This window comes from Xyrauchen texanus, chromosome 22, assembly GCF_025860055.1.
Source record: "Xyrauchen texanus isolate HMW12.3.18 chromosome 22, RBS_HiC_50CHRs, whole genome shotgun sequence".
NCBI classification, from domain to species: domain Eukaryota; kingdom Metazoa; phylum Chordata; class Actinopteri; order Cypriniformes; family Catostomidae; genus Xyrauchen; species Xyrauchen texanus.
Window position 1 is genome coordinate 27,867,137 of NC_068297.1, and position 27,800 is coordinate 27,894,936.

The window sequence follows — 27,800 nt, forward strand, 5'->3', positions numbered from 1 at the left end:
TTTTCAGGTCACATTTCTGAAAATAAATAAATAAATACAATCAAAGATAACAGCTTCACATATTTATAGACTTCACTGACATTTTTTATACATTTGGGCACATATAACTATAACTAGGTGCAGGAGCATAGCTCCAGGAGAATAATACAAATAAATAAATGGTAGTAAATAAAATATTATAATTAGTTTGTTGTTCCCCTCCTCATTTGCATTGCACCTCTACTAAGTGGAAACAGATAACTGTAAAAGTGGAGATATTTAATTTTTTTTTAAATTTGTGTTTTCAAACTTCCACATTTTATTTATTTTTCACAAAAAGGGTCCAAGCTCACCATTGCAGAACACTGACACAAACACTTTGGGAATGTAGAAGTTTTATTCCACCTTGGGCAATTTAAATGATATTACTCTGGTTCAATACGATGTGTACACAAAACTTTAAAGCCCTTATTTTTGATAACCACCTCAAACATATTTTTCTCAAAAAAGGAGCACACACTCCCTCACACGGAGTTGATTCAACTCATCTGAGACTACAGCACTCATGCAAGACACTCCATTTGTCATCTGTATCCTTACACAAAGAAGAATACAACCAATCAATTCTAATTTATGAAAATATGAAAATCTTCATGTATAACGTATCCTTTTCTTTCAATAGAATATCATTTTAAAACAAAGCACTGGGTACATAAACAGTGTTCAGTGTCATACTGTGTGGTGGAGTATATTGGTGCTTACTACATATATATATATATATATACACACACACATATTATAAAATCATTATTGTTTATAGAATTATTACTATAAACGTGACATTATTTTGGTGCTTTTAAGCATTATGGTCTAATAATAATTAATTTAAATAAATTAATGCAAGAGGAACTCTAGCCCAGCATGAAAACTAAAAATGTATGCAATTATGGTAAGCTATTCAGGTCCCATGCTCATGTCATATTCAAGTAGGTCTGTGTAAAATGACCATCAACGCAAACAGGCCCAAATCTATGTGAACAGTGCCCCTCGGTGGCAGCCCTTGATCGCACACTTTGAGGAAAACAGCCTGTAAAATTCCCTTTAAATTAATTTGCTCAAATTTTCATTTGCTGTTTAATCCAGCTTGTTGGAACACAGCTGAACAGTAAAATAAAGACTAGTATGAAATAGTCATTTCCACAACTGAGTGGTATTGGAAAACCTCATTTCAATCTATGAGTATCTTAATGTATCTAAAAAAGATATCATTAAAACTGGAGACCAAACTCATTTTATTGGCAGCTGCACTACCTAAACAACAGGAATGCATGCGTTTTCAATGTTGCCCCTTTCTTTCACAATCTGAACAGGGGTCACAGTGATAGATATGGAAAGGTCTGGGCTGGAGTGCTAGTTCTGAGAATGATTGTTACCGCAAGCATTTTTACAAACAAAATTACATGAAAAAGTGTTAAAACAGAGAGGAAGTGTGTCCCACAGCAGTAAATGCAGGAAGAAGGAAGCGCAATATCATTGGTCATTTTGGCAACAGCCTAACAGAAAGACCAGAAAATTCAAGCTTGTAAGATTTTGCATCAAGTTTCACTGCTACGAATCATAACTTTGGTCAAATGAAATAAGAAGGATATATCTATTTATAAAACATCTTTATGGGGTTTTTAAGGTTCACAGAGGGAAGACACTAGCTCACTTTTGGGGCAACAGTGATCTCCAAGACATCGGAGGAGACAGATAAAAGTGGAGCGTTGGAATGGGAGACACTTAAATAAAGGTAAATAATCTGCATTGATTTTACCTAATCCATTTCAAATGTGGAACTGTTTAAGGTTTCCAAATTTCAACTGCTAAGGTAAATAAATACCTGTCATTTAATGCAATTTCCATATTTTGGAATAAAAGCTTCATGCCAAAGTCAACAAACCATGAAATGAGATCAGTTGTTTGACCATGTTAGCCAAAAAGTCAATTACTGTGATGATTATGTACAGTTAATTCTATTCATTTCTGTCCAGTAATTCATGTTCAGACAGCCATAAAGAGGATGATATTTTACCTCAAAATCAAAACAAAGAAATAAGAAATAAAATTTAGCAAAAAGAATATGAAGGATGAATTCAGCAAATAATATAATAAACAACTATTAAAAAGTACAAAAATGTCTGTATCAGCGAAATGAAAATATAATTACAATAATCATTGTAATAAAATAAATAACTAATAAGACAATAATAAGAAACAATAAAGGAAAATAAGTCTATACTATATAATAGAAAGCAAAAAATTGTCATGAAAATAATCTCACATAAAATCTTAATGGTCCAATTCTATCCATTTTATGATACTTATAAAATATACTTCATTTTTTTCTATTGATTTGGGAGTGAAATAAGAATATAGCATTTTATTTTACTTTACTCTGTGGCAATTTAAATCAGTCACCTCTAGAACAAGGCAATTCAACTAAAGATCTCAAGAACTGAAACTAGTTTCCATGCAGTCGAAACAAATCCACAACACCCTGACATCATTTACATCCAGGCATTACCTCGACTCTCCATTTACAATCCCACAACCCCTTCAAAAACAAGGTGGAGTTGAAGCTGCCCACACCCGGAGTTATCATAAATACAGGCATGCAGGGCCTCTCGGTTACCGTTCAAATCCAGACAACACAATTTACAAGCCACCAAGAGCATTAAAATAGGGCAACAAAATTGGAGTGTGCAGATCAAAGCAGCACATTCAGTTTAAGGGCCCGGATGCTTATGACATGCTCGCTACATTTCTACAAATGGTAAATGGAATAAAGAAAAACACACATGGCCTTTAATCTCATAACAGCTAAAACAAGACGAATAAACCTCTAAAAAAATCTTATCGGGCTGTAAAACAAGCTCCATGTTGTTCTCTCTCTCATTTTAATAGTCAAGCAATTGGAACAAGGAAACCTTAAGGACGAATTCACTCTAGGACAAACTGCACCACAGCAAATCATCTTCTCTCCCAGGAGAGTTTAATTTAGGACTCTCTGCCCTCCCCTTGTTCCTGTTCTATTAATAAACCCAAAGAAAAGAGGGTGGCAGTAATGAGAGGGAAAACAGTGATGGAGAAGAGGCAGAACGCAGCAACTTTTAGATGCATGAAAGTGAGCCGAGCTCCTGCTGGTCTTATTGCTCTTGTCCTTTGCCCGGTTTCAAGTGGGCAGAAGCACCAGTTTCTGTGTGTTTGTTTGAGTGCGTGACGTGTGCACCCGCCTGTTGTGTCCAAATCCAGCCCTCAGCATTTAAAAGTAGATGTTGTTTTTATCAATATTGTATGACCGAACGTGCTTAATAACCGATATGCAACTATTAGACTATAACAATAAAAACATAATATGCATTGTGAATATTTTATCTTTAATAATAATAATTTAGCTTCAAATGCTACAAGTCACGCATTTCTGTAGCATCTTAAGCATGAATTAAATATTAAAGGGATAGTACACCCAAAAATACAATTCTGTGATCATTTACTCACCTATCAAAACCTTATGACTTTCCTTCTTCCGTAGATCACAAAAGATGTTAGCCTCAGTCACCATTCACTTTCATCGCCTCTTTTTTTTCATACAATGAAAGTAAATGGTGACTGAGGCTAACATTCTACCAAACATATAATTTTACATTCCATGGAAGAAAGAAAGAAATGAAACCCACGTATGAAGAACCGCTAAAGATAAAGAATCAATTAAGTAGAAAAGTGTTATACCAATAATCGGTTTATCTCTAATTAATAGGATGTGATATGCCATCTTAGTGCACAGGAAGTGGAATGCATGATTATTTAGAGGGTGGAGTCTAAGACCGCCCCTAAAGATGGCAGTTATGCTTGCCCTCTGCAGGCACTGTTTTATATACTTTTTGTAATGCATAAAAAGGTACTTAAAGGTTACAAAAAGAACCGTTAAAGTCATACTAAAGGAAGAAATAACATTTGCATAGCAACGTAGATTTCAAGTGCCTTCAATTACAAATTTGTTGTGCTTGCGAAAATACGAATGCCATCACGTCACAAATAATACAGATGGTCCTTTAGGCCAGAGATAAAATGATTCCCTTTTCAACTGTGAAATGCCACCGAAACGGTCGGTTAGAAATTACTAACTAAATGCATAAACACTGAGAACCACATAATCAGCTCAAGTGCTTGTGAAATGGAGGATGCAAAGAGGAAAAACATGCAAGCGCATCATTTTAGACGCCACAGTCTCTACCACAGCCTGTCTCAAAGCATCAACCATCTACATGGGGCCAAAACAACACTACATGGTAAACCAGACAGGAAGCCACAGACGTGTTTTAGCTGGCATTTCTCTTGATACGGGACTAAAAGTTGGCCTGTAGTCATTTCAAAGTCTGGTTATGTTTCATAATGCAATAAAGAGTTTCATTAAGCTTTGCGGACGTTGAGTTGAAACATCTACGGCTTGATTCAAACTTGAACAAATTGTTGACTGAATGAAATGCTTGAACTCCTTAACAGCTATTTGTTGCTACTTCAGTGAAATCTTGTGGAAGATGTCAAGGACTGAAGTTAAGATATTAGACAAATGCAACACCACAAAGCTCCCAGCACAAGTGAAGTTGTTGCATCTGACAAACTGGTATAGTCTGATATACAGTACCATATGAGAAAAGTCTGTATACACAATCATCTCAACTTAAATAAATTGTATTTATATTCTTTAAGAATACAGTACATATTCCTTTCTTTGATATTCTTTGCATGGAGCAAAGTGCTAGGTTGGACAGGACATTGCAAAAGCTGACTTTTCTCCTAGTCAGTTTAAGGTTTTAATGCTCCTCAAAGTTCTTTCTCCTGTTTGAGACACAGGACAGGATGCAGCGATGTTTGGCCATGCAGGACTTGAGCCTGTTGAGGACAGCTCACTAGCCTTGTCTTCAGTGCACTCCGCATCTATTGCTAGCAATGGATTTGGGTTGGTGCCACTTTCCCCACATGCTAAGTATGGAGTTATGTGGCCTTGGCAGTGCATGAAGGAGAAAGAAAGGAATGGTGGGAGAGGTGTGTCCCACCCTGCTGTCTGATTCTCATACAGGTTCACTCTGTGAAGGTGAAGGCAGGTTGGGGTTGGCTCTGAGAGGGCTCATCGTCTGGGCCCAGAGTGAGAGGTGTGCTCACAGAGACCTGGGGTATGATAGCCATCTCTCCACTTGGTGGAGTCTTATCCTGAGACTGTGAAAAAGAGGAGGAAGAGTGTGTGCTCTCACTGGAGCTGCTGTGGGTCTCTGTGCTTGTGCTGGTCTTCTTCATCTTTCTGCGTTTGGCTAGCGGAGCCTTGTCCACCGTCTGGAGTCGGAAGCCCTCCCTCTTACACTTATTAAAGGCCTGGGGAAGAGATCACCTGACGGAGTATTACACAACAAATCTACACAATTGAATTGAATGTTTACTCCAATCTACTGTATATCTAGTCAGGTGCAGTTCACAAAAACAAGTACAGGTATTTCATTCCAAAATAAAATAAAATAAAGAAGGTGAAGAAATTACATTTTGCATTCAGAAAACGAAGCCTATTTTTCTGTATTTGTTTGTTTTTCTGTAAAAACCCAATATTCCCAATATTCTATACAGTAAACCCAAATCTCAATCATGATTCGCATTTAAAAAAAACTTACTATAATATTTTGTTTTACTTAAATTAGCATAAATAAACGGCAGTTAAAAAAAATACTACCGTATAAATGTAGATTTTTATATTTGGACCTGGTTATGCTCTTGACAAGTTTCTATGGCAGTTATTCAAACACTATAAAAACATATTGTTTACTATTTAATAATATTATTTGATAAATGATGAAAATATATTTAGCATTATGGTACTGAGAATTTAGGAGGAAAAGTGCTTTAAAATTAAAAAAAATTCATATTGCAAAACATTACAATGTTTCTAAAATAGACTTTTATTTATTGAATATTTAAAAAATAATTTTAAAATATATATATATACATTTTTTTTTAGGTGAAAAATGACCTGAATATGCTCTTGACAGGTTTTAACTGCAGTTCAACAATCCTACCATAACATATACATTTTTACAATATTATATATATATGTATATACTGGTGGCCAAAAGTTTGAAATAATTTACAGAGTTTGCTGTTTCAGAAGGAAATTGGTACTTTTATTCACCAAAGTAGCAGTCAACTGATCACAAAGTATAGTCAAGACATTACTGATGTAAAAAACTGCACCATTCACTATTTTAAAAAAGTCATTTTTGATCAACTCTAGACAGCAGCCATCACTCCAACACCTTATCCTTGAGTAATCAGCTAAATTGCTAATTTGGTACTAGAAAATCACTTGCAATTATATCAATAACAGTTGAAAGCTATTTGGTTCATTAAATGAAGCTTAATATCGTCTTTGTGTTTGTTGAGTTGCCACAGTATGCAATAGACTGGCATGTGTTAAAGACAATATTAGGTCAAAAATGGCAAAAAAAGAAACAGCTTTCTCTAGAAACTCGTCAGTCAATCATTGTTTTAAGGAATGAAGGCTGTACAATGCTTGAAATTGAAGATTTCATGCAAAGGTGTGCACTACAGTATTCAAAGACAGAGGACAACTGGCTCTAACAAGGACAGAAAGAGATGTGGAAGATCAGATGTACAACTAAACAAGAGGATAAGTACATCAGAGTCTCTAGTTTGAGAAATAGACACCTCACATGTCCTCAGCTGACAGCTTCATTGAATTCTACCTGCTTAAAGAGAAAACTAAGGGCTGCAGGCCTTATGTATAAAAAAACACTTTTGAAACAGAGAAACAAAAAGAAAAGGTTAGAATGGCCAAAGAATCACAGACACTGGACAACAGCTAATTGTAAAAGAGTGTTATGGATCTTAACACCGTTGAGCTTTTGTGGGATCAGCTAGTAAGGTGTGTGTGAGAAGTGCCCGACAAGACAGCCACATATATGTGACTACAGGAAGTGTGGGGTGAAATGTCACCTGAGAATCTGGACAAACTGACAACTAGAACACCAAGGATCTGCAAAGCTGTCATTGCTGCATTTGGAGGATTTTTTGATGAGAACTCTTTGTAGTTTAAGAAGTTTTGAATATTTTTTAAGTAGTAATTTTTTCAAATTATTAATGACTTGAATATACATTTTGATCAGTTAAATTCCACTTTGGTGAATAAAAGTACAAATTTCTTTCCATAAGAGCAAAATCTGTACAATGTATATATATAATTATATTATTATTATTATTTTAAATATTTTAATAAAGACCATTTAAGCAAAATTTCATATTTCTTTCATTTATGGAGGTGAAAAATTACCTAGATATGCTCTTGACATGTTTTAATGTCAGTTTAACAAATACTACCATAATACGTACATTTTTTACAATTTAACTAATACATGTATTATTATTTTTTTGTATTTATTTGTATTACAATAATGAGAATAGTTTTTTGCAGTTATCTCTCACTTACATTAAAGGTGGCTTTGACACATGTGTGCACTGAAGCAGTGGAAGAGCCCAGGATGTCAGGGGTCATAAGAGGGTTGGAGGAAAGCTGGCTGTCATCCTGCAGCCAGGCATTATTACACAGACCACACATCTTTATCCGCTTGACAGGGTCCACCGTCAACAACTCTATAAAATGAGCAGGCCACATACAAACACATATATTAGTTCTAACAAACGTATTCCACCATAAAATGCCCTCTAAACATCTCCAGCTGTGTCCCACCTTGTATCAGATCCTTGGCCTGACTGGATACATTCCTCCAAGCTTCACCCTCAAAAGAAAAGTCTCCCTTTTTGATCTTCCTCATGATCTCCTCTGCACTGGTGTGTGTTAGACTCTTCTCCTGACACTGGAATGGGACCTGGCCAGACAGCATGGTGTACTGCAACATAACAGCACACAACAGCAACTTAAAACATGAATCAGCAATGTAGACCAACAATACTTAAATTTCAAATATGATGTGCCCCAACGTTCTATCTTAGGACCATTTTTATTCTCTCAATATACAGTTATACTTACAGTATATTATCTCGTAAAAAATTGCATTTCTTATCCCTGATCCAAACTAATGGTTACAGTGAGATTTTACAAAATCTTATTGCATTAAAAATTCTAGTTTTCTTGCGACTTGTTTTCTTATTTAGTTTTAAATATATAAATTTACTAAAGAAAGAAAAAGTCAAAGTAAAGTTAGCAAACTAAAAAGAAAAAATCTAAATAGAGAATGAGTACAGCGGTAATAGCTACACAGCACTTCTCTCTTTCAGTTCAGTGGCCTCACTACTTGCTGTGCGGAGCTTCAGGGCCTCGCCCTGTCACAGATCATCACATCAAGCCCTGTCTGCTGCACTATTCTACGTTTCCCCCAGGGGGCCACAGCGAGGTCCTGCTCCCAGAGTGAGGCAGAAACAGACCCCCCAAAAAAATTACTCTGCAAATGCACATCACCTTCAGGCATCCTCTCTATTTCCTCTCATCGTTCTCTCAATGAAGTTCTGGTGAACTGGCTGAACACTTCTGCTTAAAGGTAGCTGAGATGACTCCAATCTGTAGTGCTAAGCTTTTTGGAAATGGGGGCAGGCCAGTTTGTTTGTTTTGTTGGTATACAACTGAATAAGTGTCAAAATCAGCAGTACACAGACTCCTATACAGAATTTGTGAGTAAACTATGTGAAATGAAAAGGATGGAAACTTCGTGTTGATTCAAACTGAATAATTTATGCAGAAATGGTATAAAGCAGCCAAATATTCCTTCAAATTACACAATTCAATGCACAATTTGCCTGACAAAGTATACTTCAATGAGACCCATAGCACTGAGCAGTGTGGCTCACTCTAAGTACATGACCCATTCCCTCTTCAATAAAAGCAGTATGAGAACACAACAGCTCTGTTCCAAACTCTTGTTACTTTACTGTCTACATAGGCATCTACCTTCAGGGGCAGCATTCTAAATGATATGGAATCTTATAAGTAAAGCTTTGAAATGCTCTACATAGGCAGGAACTTCATTAACAAGTCATTTTCAGTACGTGCATATGTACCCCATCAATACTTCCCAGCACAGAACTGTCAAGAAGTTTAAAATGCCAGTTATACCCCTCCAAGTTTCCACACATTACACAATGGCACGCTCAGCAAGCACTTACCAATATGACCCCTAAACTCCAGAGGTCGCAGGACTCATCATAGCCATCATACTTGAGAATCTCAGGGGCAGCGTACTGAAGAGTAAAGCAAGGGGTCTTCAGGAGCTGATTGTCAGGAGGTTTGAGCCTTGCAAAGCCAAAGTCAATGATTTTTATCTCAGAACTCTCAGTGTCGTCAGTGAAGAGCAAATTCTAAGAAGAAAAAAAGAGAGGTTGAAGAACATCTCCATTAGCTCACTTGGTGTAAGCTGATTGTTCCTTTGACATGTAATCGGGAAGCCAGTGAACATGTGTCTCTATGTAACATTTAAATACCCCAGTTTGCATACAAGGAGAGATATTTATCCGAATACCCACCTCCACCCCAGATCCACTGGTCTGGATCTGCTACATGGGGATTGTCTGCAATGTCTATTTGTGCAGCAGCATGTTCATACATGCTCGATGCAGCATGTCTTGTGTTTTGTCTAACTATGCAACAGTATGTACTCATGCTAACCTCAGTATGTCTGTGTATTTCCTAGCAGTAGCAAGTCTCCTACTTGTCTACAGCAACGTATCAGATTCTGTCCAACCAAGGCTAATATCTTATAAATATGCCATACCCACATTAACATGCTAAATCATTCTGAAAGTTGTCATGACTTAAGTGTTTTAAATTGCTTTCCCTTCATAGGTGTATGGAGAACAGGTATGCTTTCAAATGGTAGACGTGTCTTACAGAATGAAAGATATAGGTATATGGAATAAAAGATATGGAAGCTTAAGCAAAGTCATATGATGATGACATCCTAAAGTAACAAACAATCTATCTAACTACAGATGGAGAGCTTTAGTTCAAAACTTTCAACTATGTGATGCTGTTTGCAACTATGCTTTTGGGAAAACTATGATTTTGGGAAACCGCACCGCAAATGATATAGTAGCAACTATGGTGCATAAAATGGCATGAGTTTGGGGGCGCAACTATTTGTTTGTCCAGCCAATTTCAGATCATAATTTTTTTCCAAATTCCACATTTCACCTTTAACAAGGCTAAAGCTTCTTGTATAAGTTTCCCTCTAATTAAGCAAGACCTTCAGCAATAAATGTTCCATTCTGAAGCCTTAATACTATGTAAAGTTCTGCCCAACCTGTCCTTTGGTGTCTCTCAGCAAAGACACAAATGTAAATCTAAAGTGCTGTGATATGCGGGTTGAGTCGTCTGTGTTAATAACAGTGATTGTGTTGGAGAGTCCTGTACCTCTGGTTTGAGGTCCCTGTGCACTACGCCCACATCATGCATGTGGCTGACAGCAGACACCAGTCTGCGCAAGATGCGGCTAGCCTCCGTCTCACTGAAGTACTGCTTCCTCCTGATTCTCTCCAGCAGCTCCCCACCTCGCAAGAGTTCCAGAACTAGATATGTGTGCAGCTACACAAGCAAAAAACAAAATATCACAAATACTAAACAATACAATATAAATACAAAATCAATCCAAAAGTGATTCTAAAATTGGTTCATAACAGAAACACTAAATCAGATTGATGGCAGTTATGCTATTAGCCATAAATATGTGTGCAGCTACACAAGGGCCTGGGTAGCTCAGCAAGTAAAGACGCTGACTACCACACCAGGAGTCACAAGTTCAAATCCAGGGCGTGCTGAGTGACTCCAATCAGGCTTTCTAAGCAACCAATTGGCCCGGTTGCTAGGGAAGGTAGAGTCACATGGTGAGTTGTGGCTGGATGCCGCAGTGAAAAGCGTGAAGCCTCCACAAGTGCTAGGTCTCCGCGGTAACACGCTCAACAAGCCACGTGATAAAATGCATGTATTGATGGTCTCAGACGCGGAGGCAACTGAGATTCATCATCTGCCACCCGGATTGAGGCGAGTCACTTCGCCACCACAAGGACTTAGAGTGCATTGGGAATTGGGCATTCCAAATTGGGGAGAAAATCCACACACACAAAAAAAATCGTAAATAACATCTTCATTTTAGGATAACCTCACAGTTGTCTTGAATCCTAAAAGGAAAGATGTTTGATGAATTTACTGGGTTGTTTCAAATGCGACGCATTCTATCATGTTGAGCAGTCATAATGCGCTGTTTGCGTAGAAATGTGATTTTAGACGTTTTTGACTGTGTGACGAGGAGGAGGGCGTGGCCAGTCCATAAGGATGCACAGCCGGCGCTGAGTCACCTAATCAGTGGGAGAGAGAGATAAAGGGGAGTCGGAGACATCAGTGAGAGAGAGAGGCACGTGCTGTGTGTGTCTTCTGTTTGTTTTGCTGTAAAGCACTTTATGTTATGTTTAAGTTTAGTTGTACCATTAAAAGTTGATGTTGATTGTCAACGGTTCCTGCCTCCTCCTTGCCCATCCTGAGAACTCTGTTACAGACTGTTTTGTGTTTTATGTTATTTTTATTTTCAGCTTGTAAACCATGTAAATGTTTTCACCAAAATCATACAATAACGGTGGCTTTTAAGCTTTTTAATGTGGTGACCAATCATGGTAATTCAAACGGTTGCGCTGTATAGCATGCTCTCTCTGTGATCTTTAGAGTTCATAGAAACATATTCATTATAATGTTAGAAAGCTAAGACTTTCTTTTTCACCCCCTATCCACATCCCTATCGGAGTTGGCCACAGCGGAGACAGCAGACAATAGGTGGGTTTCCATCCAACATAAGAAATACTGAATGGAATCACTTGATATGCAAACAAACTTTCTAAATTCACTTATTTAATTTGCTAGGAGGAGTTGGAATTTCTAGTGTTTTGCGTTAGTTAAAATGCGCATTAAGGTGATTGAAATGGTTTATTCGCAAAACGATAACATGTTTTGACCTTTCGTGCATGTGTTTTGAGTGTGTGATAGCTTGATGTAACTAGCCCACAGAAAGGTCCGACCTTGGTACACAATTCTTTGAACATAGCGTTTGTCATTCGGAAGTGTTTAACACACAGCTGGACGATAAAGTGGGTCCTCACAACCCGCCAGAACAGATTTGAGGGTGGGCGCTCCCAGGTACACTTATTCTGCGGTGTCTCGTGGATGCATTTAATAAAATTAGATACTTGCTCCAATCTTGCAAATAAAACTGTCCCCAAAATAGGGAGAGGTCATTCAGCTGCTCCATACTGACAAAGCGGCTCCCTCATGATAATGTGCATTATGTAGTGGATGGAAACATGCAACAATTCGTATTTTCTTACGTCAAATTTTGTCAAAGCAAGTGTCAAAGCCTATCTTTTTATTCTTAAGAAAAAAAATATTTGAGAACTTCTTAAAAAATTTCAAGAATTGCACTTAGAAACGTTCTTACCAACTTCTTATAATTTATCCTAAGATCTTTTGTGTTTTTCTTGAATCCGGCCACAGGTCTGTGTTAGCGTATATGATCAAGAAACTTTGCGTCTTGGTACTGCTCATGCAGGAACGAGTTCAGCCTGTGACACAGCCTGATCCCATTTCCCCTCTCTCTCCCTGTTTCTTGTCAGATTCTACTATCTAACTGTTTAATAAAAGAGGCAAAAGACCAAATATAAAATGAGTGAGCTCAAGCCAACCACATGGAACAGTATATAATCACAATTACACAAAGCAAAATAGCAGATTTGCCATTATACAATGCAAAGCCATCTCCCCTGATACCGCTGTAAAGACAGACAGTCCGGGGTAATTTTGCCTTTGAACTCAGGAAAGGCAGGAAAAAATCTTTTGGCAAAGGTTTAGATTTAAGATGATTTTATAAATTGGCTTCCATTATGCACTGAATATGTGTGAATAAGTGAACAGCGGAATAAGTGTTTGCATGGCACATGTGGGCGAGATGAGGCAGAAATGAGTGTAAGAGTGTGCAAGTGTGTGTGTGTGTGTGTGTGTGTGTGTGTGTGTGTGTGTGTGTGTGTGTGTGTGTGTGTGTGTGTGTGTGTGTGCATGAGAGAAAAAAGAGAGGCAAATGAACAAGAGCAAGCTAATATCTCTCATTATCTCTGGCATAGAGGAACAAAGACCCTGACCGGGCAGGGCGGCTCTGCGCTTCATCTGGGGCACAGCACTGGGTACTGTGGGTGGGGGTTTATAACCTCCTCTAGGCAATTGTGCATGCACACACACATACACACACACGTTTTCAGATCTAAAGAGGAGTCCAACTGACTCCAGCTTATCACACTAATGAATAGGACATTGGATCAAGCTGTCTGACACACACTCAGAAAACACACACACACACACACATATGAGAAGTTTTACAGCTTAATAAATAGCACAGAAACATCAATCACTCAATCAAGCAATTATTTAATCATAATGTAAGTTAATCTACATTAAAGACAACATGAAATGCATGATTTGAAATGCATTTAACTTCCATAATGCGACTATCACAGTGAAACTGTATATTCAGAGGGAAATAATGTAGAACAGAGACGTATGGAGACAGCAAATGAATGGAGACGTATTAAGGTATGATATGATATGATATGTTATTGGTTAATATTGCTTTTCCTGCACAGCCTTAATCACAACACCAGTTATGTTGTTTCAGAGCTGGAGAAATGTATTACATTTTGATGAAAGAAACTACCTTTTTTCTTTCGAATAAGAAAAAAGAAGACCAGTGGCATTTATTCCAGAAATAAATATGGCAATTTTTCATGTTGTCTTTAAGATAACCAACAAGAATGCTGTTTTTGCAGTTAGTTTTAACCATCTTTAAGGCTGCATCTGATAAGGACTTAGTACAATGAAAAGTAAGAGGGCAGTTTATCGACAGGAGGCAGGTGGGGCAGATGCGAGGACAAAGAGGGTTTAACCTTATTCAGGGTAGCCTAGATCTGTGACTAAATGAAGCTTTGATTTGAACAGAGCAGCTCTAAGTTTCACAGTGTTAATCAAACATAAACACAGTCTCAGACAGCAGTGAATACAGTCATACCTGGTCATGGTAGATCTCATGTAGCTTGACTATGTTGGGGTGTCCTTCACACAGTTTGAGAGCAGCAATCTCCTTCTGTGTTTGTGCCTCCATTCTTCAAGAAAAAGAAAAACATGAGAACTTCAAATCACATGGATGAGCATTATATATACAAATAAACTGAGTACATTAAAAAGCACATGCATTCTCATGGACAGTTAATGCTGTTTTTTGCGCAATCATTCACAGACAACTTATGTACTGTGGATCTTGCACTATTTATATGCATACTGCTGCTCCACTGGACATTAATACATGACACAGTATTTTTTGCATTATTATTATTATGTGCATATAATAACTTCTGTACATAGAATACAACAAATATATGACATATATTTTTCTTCTTCTTCACTACCTTTGCACCTGTGAGTAAACCTTTGCCTTAGACTTTGAAAAGTGTCTTTTGGCAGGTTGCATTCCTGATTAGCTGATACCTTTTACTGACGATCTTCACAGCGTATTTCTGTCCGCTCTTTTTGTGAGTACATTGTCTACAGATGGAGAAGCTTCCCTCACCCAGAGCGTTCTCCCTCAGGTCCATCTCATAGTTTATGTAGAATGGAGAGTCCTGATTGTCAGAAGATTAGAGGTTAAGGGAACACTGGTTGACTTCTACTGACTAACAGTACTTAAAGGGTCCATGTACACCGCAGTCATTTGTTTTTTTTTGTTTCAAATAATACTAAGAGTGTTTGTTTTTTATTTCAAAAGAAATTGTCAAAAACAAGAAAAAGGCTTGTTTATTCCTTTTGTTTAATTTTTTTTTTAGCGCAATTTCTCATGTTTATTGCTCATGCTCAACGCAAATGGGCCTTAAGGGAACACTTTTCATTAGCAGAATACTGAACAGATGCCAATTAATAAATGTGGTGGGTCACATATTAATGTACTCATGGCTGTGATGTCATAAACATAGAAATTTCTGCATGTGACGTTTTTTGTACATTCTGGGGGAAATGTACTAAAAATTAATTGTCCCGCTTATTCACATATATCTGCACTACTTTAGGAATTCAGTAAATAAGGCAACAACACAAAGTCAAGTCATTTTTATTTGTATAGTGCTTTTCAAAATATTTTCAAAGCAGTTTTACAGAAAATTATGCTGTAACAGAAAAGGATGCTGTAATATCAATGATGTCTTAAAGTCTAAAGGATGAAGTTTATGCTGACTGTCTGTGATTTTTAAACTCCATTCACTTGCATTTTAAGAACCTATTGAGTGGAGATATTTTTCTATTTCTCTGTTATATAGAAAAAATATTGTTTTGCTGAAGAAAGAAAGTCATAGACATCTGGGTACATGAGGTTGAGTAAATAATGAGAATTGTCTTTTTTGGGTGAAATATCCCTTTAAAACTAAAGGCTATTGATTGAACTGTAAGATGAATGAATAAGTGTATTTGAAGTCCATCCCATAGACAAGCCCATAAAATCAGTGCTAGATGAAGCAAAACTAATCTTTTTCTGCCTTGCAAGCACTTGCATTAACTTGAGGAAATGAAGATACTGTCCTTAAAGCCAAAAGCCTTAAAGTGTGTAATTTCTGTGCCACTTGCATCACTAAATAGAATTGCAAAACCTATAATTGTTTTCAAACAGGTTTGGTTGACACCTTTGGTTGAGCCTAGCTTGCCGGGCCAGGCTGGTTGAGATGCTCAAACAAATAGATAAACATTTTGATAGTGCCACAGAGCCACACTGTTAACACTTTTTGGGGAAATCAAACAAAATGTCTCTTCACATTCAAACCTGCTTGAAGAAATTTTTATAATGTTTAAATGAGTATTTCTCCCAAAAAACTAAAATTTCTGTCATCGTTTACACACCTTATGCCATCCCAGATGCGATTGCTTTTCTTTCTTCTGTAGAACACAGATAAAGATATTTAGAAGAATATTTCAGCTCTGTAAGTCCATACAATGCAAATAAATGGTGACCAGAACTTTGAAGCTCCAAAAAGTACATAAAGGCAGCATAAAAGCAATCCATACAACTCCAGTGGTTTAATCCATGTCTTCTAAAGTGATATGATAGGTGTGGGTGAGAAACAGATCTATATTTAAGTCTTTTTTTACAATAAATCTCCATCTATGAACAGCCACGACTAGTACTGTAGGTGGCGATATGCAAGAAGAATGTGAATCGCCAAATAAAAAAATATTAAAAAAAGAATGTGAAATGAAAGTGAAAGTGGAGATTAATAGTAAAAACTAACCTTAATATTGACCTGTTTTTCACTCACACATATTGTATCCTTTCTGAAGCCATGGATTTAACTGGAGTCATATGGATTGTTTTAAGCTGCCTTTATGTGCTTTTTGGAGCTTCACACTTTTGGCCACAATTCAATATATGGAAACACTCTAGCATTGTATGGAAATATTGTAGAGCTGGGACATTCTTCAAAAACTCTTTGTTGGTGTTCAACAGAAAAAATAAAGTCATAAACGTCTGGGATGGCCTATGGGTTAAGTATGTGATGAGATCATTTACATTTTTGGGTAAACTATTTCTTTAACAAATTACACACTTCAGCTATAATGTTGCTTATTTTGAAATAAAGCAATATGAAAATGGACCTTCATCATAACGCTTCTTGCAACAGCAACAGAACCTGGCCTCTCTGACCCGCCACACAGCTGAGCTGGAACGTCCATTACTGCATTCCTCTTAAACAGGATGGAGGGAGCCATGAAGGAATAGCCCTGCAGATACAAACATCTATAAACACACTCACAGACAGCAGAAAGAGGGAAATAATGCAGAGGAAATGCTCAGTGACAGTGACTTTGAATGCTTTTTTATTTCTCAGAGTAAAGGGCAGCATGTGGGTCAGACCACAAAAGTTTGGTTATAGAACATAGAACATGGTTGTCAATCTCATTTAAAACCAAACTGTGCGTGGAGATAACTGTGTTTAGCACTCCAAAACAAGACTGGCAACAGTATTCTGCTGCTGTGTGAATGTCACATTAAAATTCTTTAATGCATGTCCTCCATGCATTGGGACTCTAGTAACAGTGTTTGCAATGCCTGCATCATGTGAACCAGTTAGCCAAGTCCCATCTAAATAAAGCCTCCACCAGCCCCTGCCCCACTTACACGGCCAGACTGCAGCTGTGTGTGCTACATGGGCTGAGGAGTGGCTGGCTGGATGCGAGGATGGCTGGACGGAAGGATGATGAGATGAATGGTTGAAATGCTTTTAATTGCTAAGCCAAGGTATTTGATTGCCCTTTTCAAATTATTGCAGTCCTCTAATGCAGCTTAATTTCAGTTTATGAGGAGTTTGAGGGGGTGGCTCCATTTATATGCATCTATGTGTGTGCTTGTGTGCGAGTGTGTTGAAGGGGGGGAGGGGGAGGGGGAGTGGGGGGCAATGCGAAAGTTATCACTGCAGACGTCTCTGCATTTGTACTGCCCGAGAATTACGAAGGATCAAAATTCCAGCGCACATGAAAGGCGAACGCTTAGAAAAGCCAAGATGAAGTTGGTAATCAAAGGTTGAAGGAGTAATTGAGCCAGACATGGTTGTTCTTGCAGACGCCAACCTTTTATTCCACAACAGAGCAGTTAAATAGCGCCATTGATCTGCCAGACTGAAGGATTCAGAAGGCAATCATAGACACTATCTCTTTCGAAGCCACCCATTTCAGCTGGCATCATGCTATAGGCAACACTATGGATCAAGCCGCATCAAAAATAGTCATTCACATCTGATGCTTGAATTCATCTCCATATCACCATAATTACATCTCGAAACAGCTCTCTAATTCATCTGAATACCAGGCTCACACTGCGTAAGTGATCATTATAAAAGCTGAATTGCCCATATCCACTTTGGTACTTCCTGCTTACAGATAACGGAGGGTTAACTGAACAATTATGCAGCCCAACGTCAAATGTCCACTCATGTGCATAAATTAATTCATGCCACAGATATCAAACGTGTTTTAAATTAAGGTGCAGAATGAATATAAACTTTGGTTTGGACATTGTTTTCAAATATGCTTTATAATATTTGGTGAAATAAGTATTCATTTATTTCAGCAATTTTCAGCAATTTGCTAGAATTAAACTGTACTATGCCATGTGTAAAAGAATAATGTACATTATCCCACTTATTACATGGCCTCCTGTTCAAATGAATAAAGGAACATGAAAATATTGATTTAATTTAAAATTACTTTAAAGGGATAATTCCCCCATAAATTAAAATTCTCTCATAATTTACTCACCCTCCAGCCATCCAAAATTCTGCTGAACACATTTGTAGTAAAAAAGGACTTAAATATTGATCTGTTTCTCACCCAAGCCTATCATATCACTTCTGAGGATATGGATTCAATCACTGGAGTCATATGAATTTATTTTATGCTGCTTTTATGTGCTTTTTGGAGCTTCAAAGTTCTGGCCACCATTACATTGAATGGAATGAAATATTCTTCTAAAAATCTTTGTTTGTGTTCAGCAGAAGAAAGTCATTGACATCTGAGATGGCATGAGGGTGAGTAAATGATGAAAGAACTTTCATTTTTGGGTGAACTATCGCTTTAAAAGGTGAGAAGATAGAAGACAATATAGCCAAACATTTCCACCCGTCACCTGAAAGATGCGGTCACAGTTGTTGGGGAGTGCAGCTGGTGAGTATGTTGGGTCCATCTCCGTAAACTCCTCCGCAAAGTTGCTCACATCCAGCTCATCGCGAATTACAGGCTTAAAAGGTGCTGGAACTTTCTTAGCAGCTAGATCCTCCCAGTTCATTTTCTGAAACAACACAAATTAAACATGTTTGCTGTCAGTAACTCCAAGTTCTTCTTCTAAGATGAATTTAAGGGAATTGAGGCTTTTGAGATGATTCATGTTTCTCTTGCCTGATAAAAGGGATGACTTTTCACATCCTGCGCCCCTGAGGCCCCCGAGCCCAACCTCTTCTTTGGGTCTTTAATTAGCAGTCGCTGGACAATGTCTTTGGCCATGGGCCCCATGTCCTTGGAGAAGGGGGGATCTTTCTTCATAATTCTCCTATTGGACAGAGAAAAAGAGAATGAATCTAAAAGTAAACACGTTTACATTTTTTAATTGTAAAGACAAAAACTAGGGTTAAAAATGCTTAATTAAATGACATTTGTAAAAAGGGATGTTGCAATCTTTCTTTAACTCATCCCTATTTCAAAACAAGACGGACCTGTCCTGTAGATAATGAAAACAGAACTGGTGTTCATCATATTACAGAGCACAAAGCAGAGTATGTGTGTGTGTGTGTGTGTGTGTGTGTGTGTGTGTGTGTGTGTGTGTGTGTGTGTGTGTGTGTGTGTGTAGGTCTTTACTCGGCAATGTCAGAATGAGAGTTCTCATCGCCGTCAACAGTGAAAGGAGAACCTCCGGTCAACAGCTCATACATTAGAACTCCCATACTCCACCAGTCCACCGCCTACATGAATACATTAGAACAACATGCTGGTACTTTATTCTCAACAGCACTTTTTCACATTCTAAAGGTTATTTACAATATATGAATAGATACATATTTATAATGTGTGCACATCTATAACGGGCCGTGTAAAAGATAACTGAATTATCATTAAATAAACATTAAACAAATGAAATAGTGTTGTGAAGGGATGGATGAGAGAGGTACACTCTACCTTGTCATGTCCTGACTCTCCTCCTGCTACGATCTCAGGTGCCATATACTCAATAGTGCCACAGATGGAATAAGTCCTCTCTACCTACAAGACAGAGCTGTAGTTCAGAAACTCAATCTGATGAATGACCACTTTTACAAGCACATTATTTTTATACATATCTATGTTTTTGCCCATCTGTATTCATTTATTATTTTTAATGCGAAAATAAAATAAAAATAGATCTATTTCTCACACCACAAATTGTGATTTGGCTTTCCATAAATGTCTCTGCCTCACAGAACCCAGAAACACTGTTGTCTGGACATGTGCGGATATAAATTAATATTCCACTACTGTGGAAAATTCAAAATAATGTGTTTAGGAACATGACCCAAAATTATGATTAATACTGGTATGAGCCAGCTATTTTATTTGGATCACTAGAAACAAAAATATCGGTTTAATGTGTTTGGTAAAACAAATTTATGATTAATTATTATTATTTGCAATATGTAAAATGGTATATAATGTTTATAATATATAATAGATAACAATAAACTATAATGTTTTATTTATAATATAATTTTAATCATATAAATTATAAATATAATATAAATTTGAATATATATTTATATTTTTTAGAATTTAAATAATACAAATATTTTATAATTTTATACATATTTTACATATTAATAGAATACGACACCATTTTTATTAATATCGGAAAACCTGGGAACACTGTCCCGTGAACTGTGATGAAGGGAATAAAAACATTACTCAACAGAAAACCGTGTTTACATATTGAAATTATTAAGTCTTTCCATGCACAGCAAAATAGGGGTAAGTAGCAAAAACATAGACGTTTGTTTCACTTAAATGTAAAATGGTCTGCACTTACATTTTACAATTTTAACCTTTGTGGTTTAAAAGCACTTTACGCACACACTCACACACCAATGACGGCAGAGCTGCCATGCAAGGTGCTAGCCTGCCATTGGGAGCAACTTGGTGTTTAGTGTCTTGCCCAAGCACACTTCGGCATGTGGAGTCATGTGGGCCAGGAATCAAACCGCCAACCCTGCGATTAGTGGCCAACCCGCTCTACCACCTGAGCAACAGCCGCCCCAATGTCAAAATCACTTATAACCTTTCCCAGATAAATGAACACTGCTTGAAGCATTTACATGACTTTGTGTATTACGTTACACAGGCTGTGTTCCCTAGCGACACTACAATTGCAACACAGTCTTTCAAATAATAAACGTTTCAAATAAAATTTACGTAAACTTCCTATGCATCTAATCTCGATTTTTCATTCTAGATTGATTAATTACTGCACTTAGATGCCATTGTGGCTAAGACAACCATCTGTGCTTTCTAAATTGGGCAAAACTGCTTTCTGAAATTATGCGGTATATTTATAGAATGAATTACATGAAAACATCTGGTACAATCTCCTTTAAAATCCTCTGAGCATTTATCATTCTCGCAATGTGTTTGAATACTGATACAAGCACATGGCTTTTAGAATTAAAGTTCCTATGTGCATTTATTAATTCCTTTCATTTTTATGCTTCTCATAATCTGCATATTTTTGCAGATTATGAATTTACTTGTTTTACGTGTGCCGGTTTATATGCATGCTATAAAGTCTTAATAGCTCGAGGCGTATTCTCAAACTACACTTGTAAAAAAGAAAACTCTGGCTTAAATGGGTTGTTAACTGGTAAAACAAAGGTCAAATTGAGAAAACCAAAAGATCTAATATAATCTGAAGCTTTCAGAACAAAGAACATGGTCAGAAAATGCATGATAACTATTTACGACATTGAGAAAACAGCCTTGCAATGTAATTATATCCATGGGATTGTTGGAGGTACATTGTGAACTACTGAAATGAGCCAAATAGAACATCCCTTGCAGGGTAGGACACGCCTGGACATGCATTTGCAGGATGTTGGGTGGTTGATGTAAACAATCATTCATTAGAAAACGATGCGCCTCTCATAGACTAAGGATGAGAAACCCAGACAACAACTCTTAGTACAGATTCAACATTTGTCTCATCACAAAAGACTAGGAAAGTTGAAGTCTGACTGATTTTTTTATGTTTTAATATAAAACCATCCATTTCAAGCATTAGTAAAAAACATGAATGTTTAAATTAGCTTTTATATATATAAGTAGAAGACGACCTTGGTGTGCAGACTGACTCACCTCATGAAATTCCTTGCTAAGGCCAAAATCCGTCAGCACGATGTGACCGTTTGAATCAAGAAGTATGTTCTCGAGTTTCAGGTCTCGGTAGACGACTCCCAGCTGAAAAACAAACAAAGATGTGAAAGCATCTATGTTTAGATGTGGGACCTAGTATTTTCCACCTTGTTATCATCATTAACCACCTTGTTTTCTTTATTACTTTTGTCCTTGCCAAAATTATTTGTTCTGCTAGTTGGATTAAAACTTAACCTGGAAAATGTACCGTCATTTTAATAAATAATAACTGATAACATAATAGGTCACGACAAAAAATGAGACCCAACCAAATGAAAGTATATCTTGCCGTCAATGTCCTTTCTACAAACACCGCACCGCCCCCTGGGCATCTCTCTTCCCAATGAATAATGGCAGCAATGCACAGAACAAACATGCTTTAAAAACACTTCTCTTCCCTTTTCTGTAAACAAAGCCTTCGAGAAATTTTAAGTACTGCAGATATATTCGGCCTGCCCTGGTTAGCTGGGAGAGATATTGACCCGAGTAGGCAAGAGAGTGGAGAAGTAAGCAAAAGAAGGAACTACTATCACTACGCTCTCAAATTAGATGCTGTGCAATAAAATTGTAAAGGAAATGGAGGGCTTTGAGTGAAAATAAGCATACCACTTTTTACCTTATGCAAGTGCTCCAGTGCAAGTACAATCTCCCCACTGTACAAGGTAACCTCTTGCTCTTTAAAGCGAACCCTTTGGACCAAGTGCGTGAAGAGCTCCCCTCCATTCACATAGTCTGCAAAATGAGGTTTTTAAGACAAAATTTTAACAGGTTACACGTATGGTATTTTGCAGTTACTACGAAATCTTGCTTTAATGCTGACACTGGCACAATCACATCCAAGCGAAACCACAGAAACCAAGAGTTCCTGTAGTGGCATCCGTCTTTCATTATCATAAGACTTTGTTTAGTGTTGATACTAGTTATCAGGGTCAAAAATGTATGTGGCCTAAGAGCAAAAATTATAACAAAATTAATTTAAAAAAAGGATGCAAAAATGCCCTGCACTGAATTAATCTGCGTATTATTGCAACCTTGAAATAAAATATTAAGAAAAATATATTTCTTAATATTTATTTCTAGGCTTAGTTACACACAATGACATGAAAAATGAGACCTGATTATTCAGATTGAGAATTTATGTTAATTGATTTATTACATTGAAACATTTGACATAAAAGGGTGACATACAGTGTCTCACATTTTTGTATGGTTAGGAAATATAAAGAAATAAAAAAAATATTTCACGTAAAACTCGGACGTGAGGGTCAGTCGATATTTTAAATTAATTTATCTAAATGGGTATATTTTATAGTGCATGTGCTTTTTTAATTTTCTCACTGTCTCCCAGAAATGTTGAATTCTTTTCACTGTGTTGACTTGTTGACAACATAGCTCCATGAATTTAATTATACAGTCTGTTCACACACATGCGTACTCTTCAAAAACCTGTAAGAATGCCGTTTATGCATTTACATGACCACATGTAACCCAGGTGTGTTAAATGGCTTTCTTTTAATCCCTTAAATGGCGTAAGGAGATCAGCGTTCTCGTTTACATGGCATTTCAGAATGCTACTTTCTGCAAAAACCCTGGAATAAACCGTTTTCTTCAGTGCATGTAAATGTGACCATTGCTAGTAAGCATTCAAACTTGATCAGAAAGAATTCTAGTTGTCTAGCTTGCACTCTTTGAAATTCAAATTAAAGCACATGCGCAATATCCATGTTTGCAATCCATCCCAGAGTAAGAGAGAGAGAGAAAGAAACAGCATACCTAAAATGAGATGCAGCTTGGTGTCTGTCTGGAAGGCATAGTGGAGTGTAACAAGGAAAGGGGACTGCCTGATATGCTCGAGGACCTGTCTCTCTGTGCGTGTGTGCTCCGCTGTCTTCGCCTTCTGCACAATAGTGGCTTTTTTCAGCACCTTCATTGCATACAGTTTGCTAGAATCATGACCGCTCACTTTGCGCACCAGGAAGACCTTGCCGTAAGCTGCCCGCAGGAGAACAACAGTGTGTTAGAGGTGTAGGACTAAAGATAAAGACAGAACACAGAGTTCAGGAATTTTAACTATTGCTAACCTCCTGTTCCTAGCACTTTCAACAGCTCAAAGTTCTCGATGCCCACATGCTCAACGTGACCCGTCAGATTGGCTGTGGAAAAGATTCAAAAACAAAGATTTAGTACTTTGACACCCTTGAAAAAAACCTGCCTTTAAGCGATGTAAAACTTGATCAGCATTGAGAGCTTCGATTTAGGCTAATTTAACCGTTAACTCCAGTTTCTCAAATCTCTGAAGGAAACATAATGTTCAAAATGGCTAACCTCTAGATGAGCCTGCAGCTGTTGTGTAAATACTGTATGTACTGCAGCTTATAAACAGGGCCAGACAGAATCTGCAGACTTTTGTTGCTTTTGTTTTTATGGAATAATCTGCAAGGTAGATTTAAATAAAGTCAAATTGTTAAAAAGAGCTGAGATTTTTACACAATAACTGATAGCTTAAAGCATCTAAATTGCCCTAATATTTAATAAGTGAACATGTAAAGAGCAGGGAATGTGTTGAACTTCATGAAAGCATTTATATTCTGCGGAAATCTGCAAAGAAACAAAATGCCTGATGAAAAAATTTATTGGGGGAATAAAATTGCCTTCATGAATGCTCACAGCGTGAGCATGTGTGTGGTATATATTTACACGCTAGTGTTTTGCCTAAAGCAAGGTCACTTGTTGTATGCAGTAGATGCCAATGAGCGTGCCCAGTGAGGTGAACACATTCCTGCTGTTACCCTCACTCATAACAGCATAACATAACAGCATTGCATCTTGTGCAAAACTGCTCACCATGTCCCCTCCAATCTTCTCACTCTTTGCAAAATATCAGATTTTAGAAGGAAGAGCATCTCTCGTAACCACATCCTCTGATTGGATATTGAGTAACATACTTAAGTAGATGGAGGTCCACACTTGCACAACACACCTTGCAACCAGTAAAGAGGGGCCCCTGGGAACAACAGTGTTCATTAATAGGCTCCCTGACTCTGACTCTGACCCTCTCCACTAAGGTTCGGGAGGAATTAATGGAGAGAATTTGGGTCCATAGGGTTTTATTTTTCATTCTCAGGTGAACTTTAGTGATATCAGGTGACGCCACCTAGTCATTAAACATGCACTCTAAAGTTACTTACTTTGTTAATCATAACAAGCCAAAACAATTAAATGCCTGTAAACTGATCATCCTCATTAGTACGCCATCTACTCCCTCAGCAGTAGATGGCGATATGCACAAATCACCAAAAGCAAAAGAAGAACTCTTAGGAGAGAAGAGAGCACTTAGGAGGGCTGGTGAAAGTGGACATTTACAGTAAAAAAGGACTGAAATTTTGAACTATTTCTCACCTACACCTATCACATCGCTTCTGAAGACATGGATTTAAGCACTGGAGCCTTATGGGTTACTTTTATGCTGCCTTTCGTGCTATCTGGACTTCAAAGTTTTAGACCCTGTTGATAAGCAATGTATGGACCTACAGAGCTGAGATATTCTTCTAAAAATCTTTTTTTGTGTTCAGCAGGAGAGAGAACTTCATACACATCTAGGATGGCATGAGGGTGAGTAAATGATGAGAGAATCTTCATTTTTGGATCCCTTTAAATAAAACAATAAAAGAAATTCTGTCACTGTGTCTCTAATACAGCACTAGTGATTGACTAATATGTTTTTATTTATTGGCCAATACCGTTAAAGGGATAGCTTACCCAAAAACAATATCTTCAGAAGCGATATGATTGGTGTGGGTGAGAAACAGATCACTTTAACATTCTTCTTATTGTGCATTTGGTGATTCACATTCTTCATGCATATCGCCCCCTACTGGGCAAGGAGAAGAATTTCAAGCAAAAAAGGACATAAATATTGATATATTTCTCACCCACAACTGTAAAATCTCTTATGAAGATATGGATTAAAATACTGGAGTTGTATGGATTAATTTTATGATGCCTATCTGTGCTTAATGAAGCATCAACATTTTGGCACCCATTCACTTGCATTGTATGGACCTACAGAGCTGACATATTCTAAAAATCTTAATTTGTGTTCAGCAGAAGAAAGAAAGTCATACATATCTGGGATGGCATAAGGGTGATTAAATAATGAGAGAATTTTCATTTTTGGGTGAACTATTCCTTTAAGTAAAGAATGAAGCGATTGACTGCCCAAATAGTGCCAACATACAGAGTATAGTTTAATAAGACAATAATTGCAGAAATTAAATTAACACTTATATTAACTTATATTTAATCAAAACTTTAATCAAAAATAAAATGTGTGTTATCCATCGACAATGCTGTCTGTAACTAGGCAGAATGATTACTTGTTGTTAATCAAACAAACTGGCACAGTTACCAGCAGATTATCTCAAAATCGCCTAATATTGGCCATTTTATGCCGATATGCCCTGGCCGATATATTGGTCAATCACTACTACATGAAACCTGTAGACCTTTTTCCACAAACTGTGATGACTCTTTTCCACCTTATTTAGCAGCATAAATCTAGCAAACTTTTCACGCTTTGTGTTATTTTACCCTGGAATTAGTTTAAAAATTAATTACCACAGAGTGACGGTAAATTTGGCGTCTTAATCCACCTTTCATTATTTTTTCTTCTTTTGGAAAATATCATTCAAACGTAATAGTGGATTTTTCTTTTGCTCTTGGAGCAAATGGGTACGTGAAAATAATATTAGCTTTGATCTGCCATTCACCGCTGTCAAAGTTCACCCTGCAAACCTACTTCCTTCCTACTTTACTTCCACGCTCCTAAACCCAGAGTGTGAAAAAGGTCTATTGAGATGTAATACAGCAAGTCAAATAGACCACCAGAGAGAGCTCATCTGTGTCAGGACGGCATAATGAATGCTTAATTAATAGTTACTAATCATTTGTACTAAGATACCAGGTTTACAAAGACAAATAAGTGACAAGCACTGACCTTGTAGTTTGATCTACTATAAAGAGACCCTTTCATCTGGGCCCTAGAGATTAAATTGGCCTCATTAATTAGGTTTCTTTGGACTCAAGGCCATGTCATGACTGGGCAACTAATGAAGCCACCGACACATATTGAAAGCAATTAGTCCGTTTATCGCAAGTCATTTTACATTGATGTATATTTATTTGTCATTTTAAAAGAAGACATGCATTGAAATGGTGCTTTTGCTATTTTGAAATTAATTATGAACTTGGATATGCAAAACACCCACCAATCCCAAAATAACCCAGGCCCATAATAACCTTAACTAACACTACTATTATCGATTTACTGTCACTTCTTTATGCTTTTAATCCAGCTAAAAAAATCTAATTACTGCTCTATTATGCCACAACGAAAACACTATAAATAGAGCAAACGGGAGCGTTGTTTCTCAAATAAAAGCGCAGAACTGACAGTCCGGTGTTTATTTACCGTTTCTGAGCTCGTGTTTCACGGTAAACAGGTCACCTTCCCCCGACGAGCCCTCCATCGTAGACGGCATTACTCGCGTGCACTCTCTCCTCTGCTCGCGGCGCGAAAATAATGCAAAATAATCCAATGGCGCTAATCAAAACAGGATTAAATACGTGGAGGTGTTGCTATAAAGCAACTTTTGGGAAAATAAATTAAATGACAATAACCGCATTCTCGTGGGAAGGGCACCAGGGCAGTATGTAGCCTACG

General features: G+C 37.3%; 1 protein-coding gene across 2 annotated transcripts; it reads right to left on the reverse strand.

Moving 5' to 3' along the window:
• LOC127662118 (ribosomal protein S6 kinase alpha-5-like) lies at positions 1-27,800 on the reverse strand. Of its 2 annotated transcripts, none has more exons than XM_052153100.1 (17): positions 27,549-27,800; positions 24,160-24,231; positions 23,852-24,070; positions 22,695-22,810; positions 22,022-22,123; positions 19,823-19,906; positions 19,505-19,608; positions 19,049-19,199; positions 18,780-18,941; positions 16,754-16,879; positions 14,606-14,739; positions 14,130-14,223; positions 10,445-10,615; positions 9,202-9,393; positions 7,772-7,931; positions 7,511-7,674; positions 1-5,391 (listed from the first exon to the last, which is right to left on the reverse strand). In XM_052153100.1, the coding sequence occupies exons 1-17, from the start codon at positions 27,616-27,618 to the stop codon at positions 5,104-5,106; spliced, it is 2,409 nt and encodes an 802-aa protein (XP_052009060.1). In that variant the 5' UTR covers positions 27,619-27,800; the 3' UTR covers positions 1-5,103. The 2 variants fall into 2 exon arrangements, with proteins under 2 accessions (XP_052009060.1, XP_052009061.1); XM_052153101.1 differs by having other exon boundaries at positions 5,264-5,407.